An 11,573-nucleotide genomic window follows, 5' to 3' on the forward strand; every position below is an offset into this window, starting at 1 on the left:
CAAATGCTCTAAAGTACTCTGAAGGTGAACAGAAATGAGATATACAGCTCTCTGCTTGCAGCGCGTCAGTCACGCTCGTCAGGAAAGTGAGTGAAACACACATTTTTATCAAATAATACGTCATTAATAGCGGTTCACTTCCGTGTTTTGGTACGATTGCGTTCACATCAGCAGCGAACCGTACCGGAGTTGACTTGAACCGTACCCCAGACCACCCTTTTAAAGCGGACTCGGGTACACATCATCCAAACGAACCGAACTCTGACGTCAATCGAACCCGGGTGCGCACCAAAAGTGCTTTCACACCTGGGCTGTTGTTTCAGAACCTGGCATGTTTCCCCCTTAGCTCGGTTCGTTTGGGCATATGTGAACACGGCAATCGCACTCGGATCCATGTCAAAACAATCGGTCCGAGATCGCCTGAACGAGGTGGTCTCGGTTCGATTGAAAACGAACTCTGGAGCGGTTTGGTTGTAGTGAGAAAGCAATCCGATCTAACGGAACAACGAACCAGGCTATATCACAATGAATAATGGGTAATTACGTAAGTGCCGTGAAAACATCAGCTTTGTTTTGCTAATACCTCAAAATGAACCTGTGAATGTCTGTGGGTGAGCACGTCTTCGCCATTCAAAATAAAAAAGCACACTTTTTCATTTTATAATGCCGTCTTATTGCTCTTCTTCCTAGTAGGTGCATTTAAAAAATGTTTCCCCCGATGAATCCTGGACTCCTGCTCAAAATGATAAATTAATATAAGAACAGCTGACGGATGACAGCCGTGACAGCTGAGTGGAATCCTGGAAAATAAACCGTGGAACTTTGACCAATGAGAGAACCGTTTACTCGCGCGTGACTTGTGTTAACAAATTTGGTCCGTTTAGAAACTTTGCCGTGTGAAAGCGTACCGCACCGAGAATGAAAAGCAACATTGTAATAATTGTAATCCCTGTTTCGGAACAGAGCAATCGATCTACAGGTGTAATCGACAGGAATCTTCTGATAAGACGTCACTTTACTTGAGTTACTGTATGATGCTTTATGCCATCCTCTTTACATATAAGTTTTATTTGACTTTGGCATAACTTGAATTGCGAATCACACGGATCATATCAGATTCATTCTTCCCTTTAATGATGTGAAGGAAGTGAATCCACACGCTCTATTTAAATGCATGTGGAGCGTCAATAATCTGAGCAGCGTTTGCAGATTTTCTTACAGTCGCTTTCACTTAGGGCTGCACAATTAATATAATTTCAAAGTCCACTTATGTTATTCTGCACGCTTAAGGTATGTTTTTTTCTTTCTACATGTTATCTTAAAGGTTTTTCCATTGTTTTAGTTTTAGCATAACATTATAATACCATTCATATTTGTACTTTTTTTATAATTTAAAGAAGAAACCAATCTGATGTGTAGTTGACATTTGATGCTTAATACTATAGAAAAGCACTAAAGGGTTTTCAACATGTTTATTTTCATATAAAAATACAGCATGCAGTTGCATCAAACAATGGTATAAAGATCATTCAATGTAAATTGTGATAATCGTAATTAATAATCGCAATTACAATTTCAAGGGAATAATCGACAATTATGATTTTTGTCATAATCGTCCAGCCCTACTTTCACTGATGAGAAAACAGTTGCTGTGGAAACTTCAGAACTGTTAAAGTCTTGAAATACATAATGATAAGCATAGTAGCAAGCAGCAATTACAAGACCAAGATTATGCATAATTACATGCAAGTAATCCTAATCCTAACCATATAGTAAGTACATGTAGTTAATTAATATTACTCGGTACTTAAATGTATAACTACACAGTAACAAAGTCACCTTAAAATAAAGTGTAACCAAAAAAACGTACAATTCCTTAAAACATTATAAAGAAATATTTTAATACGGCAGAGGATTAAAGGCCCTTGTTTGGCACTGACACGGTCCATCTTATTGCCTAATTACTTTGAAAAATGACCCTTAAGACTCAAAAATCAATAACTTACTGCGATAACCTGCAGCTTGGTGTGAAGATCAAGAAGAGTCCAATTTTGGTGAAGATTTGACAATTTGTACCAAAAGTTTTTTTTTTTTTTTTTTCTTTTCCGAAGATGCATAAATAAGTTTGAAATTGTTACAAAGATCCAGTATTTAATGATCTTTTTCAAATGGACTGATCATAATGCTGTCCTTGATGAATGTGGTATTGTTCGACTCGGCATGGAAACTTATAAGCATATTTATAATTTTAGATCATTTTACCAATTTTTTTATGGAAGCCCAGCTCCACCACTGATTTAGTTTTTTTTTTATTAAAAAAGGATATTGCAACTTTTTATCTCAAAATTCTGACTTTTTTGTTTTTGTTTTCAGAATTGCTAGATATAAACCTGCAGTTCTGACTTTTTTCTCGCAATTACATCTTTATATCTCACAATTCAGTGGCTTGCATAGTTTTTCCACCAGGTACCACTGTCTCCGAACGTCTCATGGCCCACAGAGTTTTGTTTAAATACAATAACATGTTGTATAGCCTTTGTGAAAATCACAAATCCAGATGGATCCTTCTAAAGTAGATTTTCTGTTTCCCACAATTATTACACTCAGAAATGAACGTGAATGTGTGTTTTTGATGTTGTCAGCGTCTGTCGGGTCAGGGTTACTGCTTCTCAGCGTCTCTTCCACCCATGCTGGCCTCTGCTGCTATTGAAGCCCTCAACATCATGGAGGAAGATCCAGGTAACAACATTTACATTTACATTCACAAAAACAAATGCATTTTACCTTCTTCACTCATTTAGTATATCATTAGCATTTAGGATTTGCTAAATCTACCTCCTTGTATATACATATATACACGCTGAGACATACTTTCAGATAGAAAAATGGACATTATTATGGCTAGGCCAACATCACTTGCATTATTAGTCACATTTAGTTAAGACGTTTGAATAAAACCTTTTGCTTTGCTGATGTTAAAAGGAAAAAAAAATCCTGTAGACTGACGAGGGAACCATGTCATATCAATGGACCACTATATCCTCTGCTCTTTTGGACTTGGGCCAAAAGCAACCACGTAGAAACATTCTTAACAACTCATGCATCTCGGCAGCTAGGGACAGAAATATAATAAGTCTTAAAGGATAGAGATTTCTGGAGTGAATATATACATGTTTCTAGTTATGCTCAGCTCTGAAATATTTAATCAGGTTGAAATTTGTGTCCGAAAGTTTGTAAAAACCCTTATCCTGTAAATGTGAATGTCTAGATAGTAAAGTTATAGTACATAATGTTTACTAAAATAATTAAGAATATACAGTAGGTACGGAAAGTATTCAGACCCCCTTACATTTTTCACTCTGTTATATTGCAGCCATTTGCTAAAATCATTTAAGTACATTTTTTTTCCTCAATGTACACACAGCACCCCATATTGACAGAAAAACACAGAATTGTTGACATTTTTGCAGATTTATTAAAAAAGAAAAACTGAAATATCACATTTAGATATGTCAAAATAAGTGCTTATGACACTTACTGGCCAATCAGAATTTTTTTTTATTAAAAAATGCTAATAATTGTGTAAAGCACTAAGTAACAGACCTTAGTGCTGAAGAGGGTCATATCGTTTTCTCAAAATGTCTGCACCATTAAAATATACTGTGTGTGTTATTATTCAGATCAATGATGATACTAGCTGATGCTGATGCTTGCGCTCCTTTTGAATGCAACAGCACGTGACGTTTAGTTTCATTAAACTACATGCATTCACTCTTGTGTAGAACATGCTTTGGGCAAAACTTCACATTAATTGTAGTATTTTTTTTCCCATGTTCTCTCAGGCATTTTCAGGGTTCTGCAGGATAAGTGCAAACACATGCACAAAGCACTACAAGGGCAAGTCCAATTTACTTCCTTTTTTTCCATGAGAGAAAAAAAATGCAACGATCTTTGAAAACAACATCAATGTTATTATGAGCAATATTAATGTCCGGGAGCTAGAAGTCATTCCTGACCTCATGCACCGGTTGAATGTTCATTGTGCTGGCTGGTTGTGTGTGGTGCATCACAGGAGTGATGATTTCAGTGGTGGTTTTTGCAGGACTCCAGGGCTGAAGACGGTCGGAGAGCCTTTAACTCCTGCTCTCCATCTGCTGCTGGAAAACAGCACCGGATCCAGAACAAATGACCTGAAGCTGCTCCGAGCGATCGTCGATTACGTACGTTACACCAGCAGATCATAGACAAGTCAGTAGTCTTAGCTGTGGTTATCGTGGCATATGGTTGAATATATTTCTATAGATTTCGACCCCAAGCTTTTAAACGGTATGTGTTTGGACGGAAGGACTTGAAAAGAGAGATTCCTGACGTCAGCCAAAAAGGAACGGTTTTCAGAGATATTTCCGTCTACAGTGCATTGTTGCCAATATGCATAAAATGAAATTCTCACAATATTAAAATGAAATTGCTACACAACATTTACCCTAAATGTGATTGTTTTTTTTTTAAAAATCTGGCGATGCAATTTTCTCGACATGCGAATCCGTTAATCAGCCTGCACTGTATACGTGTCCATCAGTAGTTGAGACACACAATGCAAAGTGGAATTTAATAAAACAGCAATGTAGGATTCTTCAATGCTCAGTAAATAATTAAATGTATTTATATTAATAACTACAATGAACAATTATAATATCACACGCATTTATGAAAGGATATAAAAATGTACATTTTGAGTTCCCGTTGACGTTGAAAAGCACAGTAAATGCTGTGTAAGTACTCTGAAAAGAATCTCGTATTTTTTTGTCCTTTCTGTAGAGTTTGGACCGACAGATCGCGCTCACTTTGGCTCGATACCTGGACAAAGAAGAGCGATTTCTTCCACCGCCAAGGTGATTAGCTGACAACTATTCCATCAATAAAAGCAGTTCATGTTTTGCTGTGAAACTGATGTTTTTGCACATCTGCGTCCTCAGCATCAGAGTCGTCGTGACTGTTGAGCAGACGCAGGAGGAGATGGAGAAAGCAGCGCAGTGCATTCGAGAAGCAGCTGTGAAGATCCTGAAATGACGACCGATCACCTTCAACAGCATGAAGCTTCACATGTGTCATTGACAGCGAGAGCCATCCCGCCTGATGGTTCGGTGACCTTTGACCCGACACAACTCCATTGGATGAATACTCTTGATTGAACCTGCTTGTATTATATTTATGTATCCCATACCTGCTGTACAGATAATGTTGATTATTTTAGTCTTCATTTCACATTGAAATAGATGCAGAGCTGGTTCTTCGCGCTGTTTGCGGTTGGTGTGCACCATCAAACCTATTTATGTTGTGTTCATCGCCTTGAATGATGATGGGAGGTCTTGACTAATCAGCAAGATGATTTCAGTGGTGGTTTTTGCAGGACTCCAGGGCTGAAGACGGTCGGAGAGCCTTTAACTCCTGCTCTCCATCTGCTGCTGGAAAACAGCACCGGATCCAGAACAAATGACCTGAAGCTGCTCCGAGCGATCGTCGATTACGTACGTTACACCAGCAGATCATAGACAAGTCAGTAGTCTTAGCTGTGGTTATCGTGGCATATGGTTGAATATATTTCTATAGATTTCGACCCCAAGCTTTTAAACGGTATGTGTTTGGACGGAAGGACTTGAAAAGAGAGATTCCTGACGTCAGCCAAAAAGGAACGGTTTTCAGAGATATTTCCGTCTACAGTGCATTGTTGCCAATATGCATAAAATGAAATTCTCACAATATTAAAATGAAATTGCTACACAACATTTACCCTAAATGTGATTGTTTTTTTTTTTTAAATCTGGCGATGCAATTTTCTCGACATGCGAATCCGTTAATCAGCCTGCACTGTATACATGTCCATCAGTAGTTGAGACGCACAATGCAAAGTGGAATTTAATAAAACAGCAATGTAGGATTCTTCAATGCTCAGTAAATAATTAAATGTATTTATATTAATAACTACAATGAACAATTATAATATCACACGCATTTATGAAAGGATATAAAAATGTACATTTTGAGTTCCCGTTGACGTTGAAAAGCACAGTAAATGCTGTGTAAGTACTCTGAAAAGAATCTCGTATTTTTTGTCCTTCCTGTAGAGTTTGGACCGACAGATCGCGCTCACTTTGGCTCGATACCTGGACAAAGAAGAGCGATTTCTTCCACCGCCAAGGTGATTAGCTGACAACTATTCCATCAATAAAAGCAGTTCATGTTTTGCTGTGAAACTGATGTTTTTGCACATCTGCGTCCTCAGCATCAGAGTCGTCGTGACTGTTGAGCAGACGCAGGAGGAGATGGAGAAAGCAGCGCAGTGCATTCGAGAAGCAGCTGTGAAGATCCTGAAATGACGACCGATCACCTTCAACAGCATGAAGCTTCACATGTGTCATTGACAGCGAGAGCCATCCCGCCTGATGGTTCGGTGACCTTTGACCCGACACAACTCCATTGGATGAATACTCTGATTGAACCTGCTTGTATTATATTTATGTATCCCATACCTGCTGTACAGATAATGTTGATTATTTTAGTCTTCATTTCACATTGAAATAGATGCAGAGCTGGTTCTTCGCGCTGTTTGCGGTTGGTGTGCACCATCAAACCTATTTATGTTGTGTTCATCGCCTTGAATGATGATGGGAGGTCTTGACTAATCAGCAATAAATATGCCATAAAAAATAGTTTTTTATATACACTAATAATTACATTCCTTTGTTACCTTTGACCAAAGAGTTGCTTCTTTACAACATGAGAATCCTTTCACAATGTTTATGCACTGCATATTGAGTTTTTTTTTTATATATATATATATATCCATGCATTCTGAATAATGCAGTTATGCAGTACTGGGTCTATAGCATATCAATATGATCTGGTTTAGCTTCTGTGATTGTCATTATATCAAAATGTAACATTGTTTTCAAGCAAATTTCAAGAATAAAACACATTTCAGCCTTTAAATAGGAATGTTGCATTGGTTTTTATCATCTTTTTCATCTCCAAGAATGAATTTCCTACTGAATCATATTTGAAGCTTGCTTCACACAATCTACTTCATGCCTTCTGTCGTCTGATTGATAGTTTATACTGTTTTAGCAATTAAAAGGTCTTTTAGTATTATTGTACTAACGTGTTTTTTAGTTTTTACTGTGAAATCTGATTTTTAGAAAGCAAATACGAGAATTGGTTTTATATTGTTGGTAATATTTCAAGATGAGCACACAACTTAGGGTTACCTAATCATCTAGACATCATTAAAACAAATATTTTTAAAAGGTGAATGTAACATTTATTTGTTCATCTCTCAATCATTGTATTGCATTGCATTGATTATTATTTTTTGATCATTAAACGAAGCATTTAAATGTCTTACTAATACATATGATTGAGAAATTTATTTAGTCATTTATTAGACGCTTTTCTCCAAACAGAAGCAATCAACTGTAGTATTAAAACAACTAAAAGCTAAAACTTTTAAAAATAAAAAGATTAAATAAAAATGACAAATGCATACAACAAAATTTCAAAACTTAACATTTAAATGAAAAACAAAAAATAAAGCTAAAAACAATTCAAAATATTAAAGAACAAAAGGTATGAGTATAATAATGATTCTAACATAACATACTACATTTAAATAAAATAAAAAAACAATAATTAACATAACACTAAGCCAAACACCAAAAACAATGTTGTTTGTACACATACATATATATATACACACATACACATTTATAAATTCAATATATATTATTTCATTTCCATTTAGTTTGTTGAAGTATTAAAATAACTCAAATAAAACTAAAACTTAAAAGACCGATACAGACAGAATCAATTCAGACATAATTGAACTCAAATTAAAATAAATAACAATAATGATTCTAACATAACATACTACATTTAAATAAAATAAAAAAACAATAATTAACAACACTAAGCCAAACACCAAAAACAACAATGTTGTTTGTACACATACATATATATATACACACATACACATTTATAAATTCAATATATATTATTTCATTTCCATTTAGTTTGTTGAAGTATTAAAATAACTCAAATAAAACTAAAACTTAAAAGACCGATACAGACAGAATCAATTCAGACATAATTGAACTCAAATTAAAATAAATAACAAATACAAATCAAACGACAGTAGTTTATCAGTAATCCTAAAAAATAGCACTGCCAAACACGCATGCTAAAAAACAACAACTTACTGACACATAGTAATAAATGCTTATAAAAACTGAAACCAAGAGAAATAAAAAGCGATACTTATTAATAGAAATATAGTGACGATTGATATTGATATAATTAAATGTAAAGCAGTGTTATACTGATATAAAGATCTCATTATATCCGAATTTCATCTTACTGTTTGGCCACTTTTGGTCATTTTAGGCCGCTTTTATTTTTTTTTGATTTTGTCTAAAGGTTCACTAAACTGTTCAATAATAAAAAAAAAACTGATTTTTCTTTATTTTTATATATCATGATTTTCAGGGCATACAATGCTGATTTGCTGCTCATTTCTTATCACTGTTAAAAACAGCTGGAGGCTTATTCCTTTTTTTTTCCAGGATTTTTTAATGAATAGAAAGTTAAAAAGAACAGCATTTATTTTAAATATATATTTTTTTATAAGAATATAAACGCCTTTACTGTCACTTTTGATGAATTTGATGTATACTTGCCTTTTATTTTTATTTATATATATATAAAATCTCAAACCTTGTCACCAGTAGGAGTCGTGTTTTTTCAAGCTTGTCAAACTTCCAGTCTCCTTCCCAAATCACCAATCCTGCTGTGCCTAGAAATTCCTGCTCACCTTCGTGGAGCGTCGGGACACGTGACCTCTTTAATATTCATTAGCCAATCAACGTTTGCGTTTCAGCCAATCAAGCGGTCCTGATGACTGCGTGTCATGAATATTCATGAGCGGCGCCTTTGTCGGAGTAGAATTCGGAAATTGGCTTCCCTCCCTCGGGATGGATCCGTCCTACGTCCCGAGGAGCTGGAGTTACTCGCTCGCTTTTCCACCAGGAGACTTTCGGGACGCTTGAACGGGATCAGCGGCGGTCGACGAGCAGCTCTCGACAGAGCGGGATGAAACGCGCTATTCTTCCGCAGACGAACCTCCAGAAAGCGTTTCGTTCCCTGCACACTTGAGCCGCAGCGCGCAGAAGTCGAGGTCTGGTTCCCGAGTGCAGTGCATCAGAGCAACGCTCGCTGTAAGGATGTGTTTACTGAGGATTACACCTGGAGCTCATCTTTTGCTGATGTCCGTCCTCCTCACAGCATTTACACACGCAGGTAAGACTTTCCTGCTCTTCTTTTCCTGGGGTTTCCTTCATCGTTTTTGTGTTGAGAACGGTCTGCTTTTGCGCTTGCATTTTATTGCACGAAATCAAATCAGTAGCCTACTAAATTAGAACTTTGATTAGAATTATGAGCAAAAATACAAGTGTTTTTGCTGAAGTTTAAACATCATGTTTATTCAAACCAATTTTTAATTGAAGTTGAAATTGTAGCAAACTTTGTATTCCAGTTCCGTCTGTCTGTAAATGTGAGATGATGTATTATCACCTGCATATGAATGTGATTTTTGTCATGTTTCCGCTAAATCCCCCAATGCGTCCTAACAGAAGCAGATCCAGTTCATTTGATGTCGTGCACCTTTGCTCCACTCTGATCTGAACTCCACTGTTCCTTCAAATCAAGCTCAGTCAATGTTTCACCAAAGCCTAAGGGTTTGTTTGTTGAAATTGGATGTTGATAATCAGATGCATATTTTGGGAGTGATTTCTTGTTAATTCGTTTCCCTCCCTGCAGGGAGGAGGGGGACAGATGTTGAAACTTCCTGTTTTGAGTTTGCACTCTTTTTTTGGCCATTTGGCCGGAGTTTAAAGGGGGATGGGACGTGCTTGGTGCCCCCTGCCAGCTTTATCACCCTGTGCTACAGCGCTTGAGATTGTGGGCCTGGAGCAGTGGAAAGAGTTGAGCTCATGACTGACTCTTGTTTATCATCCTAGCCTCTTCAAGTGTTTTTGAGTTCAGTCACAACTTTCACCTCCGACTGGCTTGGGCTCGTTCACACAGAACGTTGTGCGTTTATACACCGCGAGGAGCAGGACAGTGGATTAAAAATCACTAGGTATATAGATGCGTTCTTTTATTGTAAAGCGCTGGGTTTTTAGAACGCCGCAAAAACGTGTTCTGTGTGAACAAACGTTTTAACGAGAGCATACACTCTAAAAAATGCTGGGTTTGTCCCCTTTTTAACCCAATCACTGGGTTTGTGTTCCTTGTTTATGTCCCTTTTTAACCCAATCGCTGGGTTTGTCCCCTTTTTAACCCAATCGCTGGGTTTGTCCCCTTTTTAACCCAATCGCTGGGTTTGTCCCCCTTTTAACCCAATCGCTGGGTTTGTCCCCCTTTTAACCCAATCGCTGGGTTTGTCCCCTTTTTAACCCAATCGCTGGGTTTGTGTCCCTTGTTTATGTCCCTTTTTAACCCAATCACTGGGTTTGTCCCCTTTTTAACCCAGCATTTTTTAGAGTGTAACTTACGCACGACGCATTCTTGCGATTTTACTTAAAAATGGTTTTAAAGATTTACAAATACAGATAAAAATAAGATAAGAAATAAAAACATAGAAACAAAGTTAAACACATCAGTGCAATGTTTACAAATATTAGCATTTCACAGCTTTCTTATTTTTCGAACTTAATCTTGTTTTTCGGTATTATTGAAAATACATTGTTTCAAAGCAACTTCACAGGCAGTCACCATGCTAATGTTTATATCTTAATATCTTCATGCTTAATAGCCACCTTTTGCAAATTAAAACTAATATAGTTTTTATTTTACGAAAATGCAAGCAATCACAGTTGAAAGTTGCTATATAGTATATATCGCATGTTGTATAAATGCGAATTAATTTGAACTTTCGACTTGATAGAAAAAGTGCAATATGTTGCAACAAAATAAAAAATCAGGTAGCAGGATTATTATAGTTAACTAAAACTGTAACTAAAATTAAAACAATGAAAAGCATTTTTGTTACTTAAAATAAAATATATATAACAAACTATTTCTTTGTATTTCTTTTTCTTAAGAGCTTCTAAAAATGGCAAAAACATAAAATTACTAAAACATAAAATCTTAGTAAAAATGATTACTGTTTATTTATTTAGCTGTGTGATAATACAGCCTACTGGGCAGGAAAACAAAACAGCTAAAACCAGCCGAAGCTGGTTGGCTGATCTTAGCTGGTTTAAGCTGGTCTCCCAGCCTGACCAGCTAAAGAAGTGGTCAGAACCCATCTAAAACCAGCCTTCAGACCAGCTAAAACCAGCCAGCCAGTTTAACAGTCTTCATTGGGTTTCATTCTTTCGGGCCTTCATCACCCTCTGGATTGGCTCGTCTTCAGTCTTGATGGGGGTGGCTGTGTTTCTGCCTATCCGCAGGAGGTTCAGCTCTTCTGACTCACACTTTCAACCATCAAAAAGGTGTTGGAGACCTTCAACAAGCCCATT

The 11,573-nt window shown here is 36.7% G+C and overlaps 2 protein-coding genes across 2 annotated transcripts in view; both read left to right on the forward strand.

Annotated features, from left to right (window-relative positions):
* The window catches only part of LOC107560407 (serine palmitoyltransferase 1-like), a 17,081-nt gene extending 10,039 nt beyond the window's left edge, over positions 1-7,042 (forward strand). The window contains exons 11-16 of the mRNA XM_016244580.1: positions 2,643-2,739; positions 3,843-3,897; positions 4,103-4,220; positions 4,819-4,892; positions 4,977-5,366; positions 6,673-7,042. Of these exons, the coding sequence (XP_016100066.1) occupies positions 2,643-2,739; positions 3,843-3,897; positions 4,103-4,220; positions 4,819-4,892; positions 4,977-5,070 (438 nt within the window). The 3' untranslated portion in view covers positions 5,071-5,366; positions 6,673-7,042. The remainder of the gene's footprint in view (positions 1-2,642; positions 2,740-3,842; positions 3,898-4,102; positions 4,221-4,818; positions 4,893-4,976; positions 5,367-6,672) is intronic.
* Positions 5,277-6,684, forward strand: LOC107560400 (serine palmitoyltransferase 1-like). Its single transcript, XM_016244567.1, has 4 exons — positions 5,277-5,306; positions 5,382-5,528; positions 6,126-6,199; positions 6,284-6,684. Exons 1-4 carry the CDS (start codon positions 5,277-5,279, stop codon positions 6,375-6,377), a joined length of 345 nt encoding a protein of 114 aa, XP_016100053.1. The 3' UTR covers positions 6,378-6,684.
* Positions 7,043-11,573: the final 4,531 nt, after the last annotated feature.

This window comes from Sinocyclocheilus grahami, unplaced genomic scaffold (genome assembly GCF_001515645.1).
Source record: "Sinocyclocheilus grahami isolate Dianchi unplaced genomic scaffold, SAMN03320097.WGS_v1.1 scaffold725.1, whole genome shotgun sequence".
Classification (NCBI taxonomy): Eukaryota; Metazoa; Chordata; class Actinopteri; order Cypriniformes; family Cyprinidae; genus Sinocyclocheilus; species Sinocyclocheilus grahami.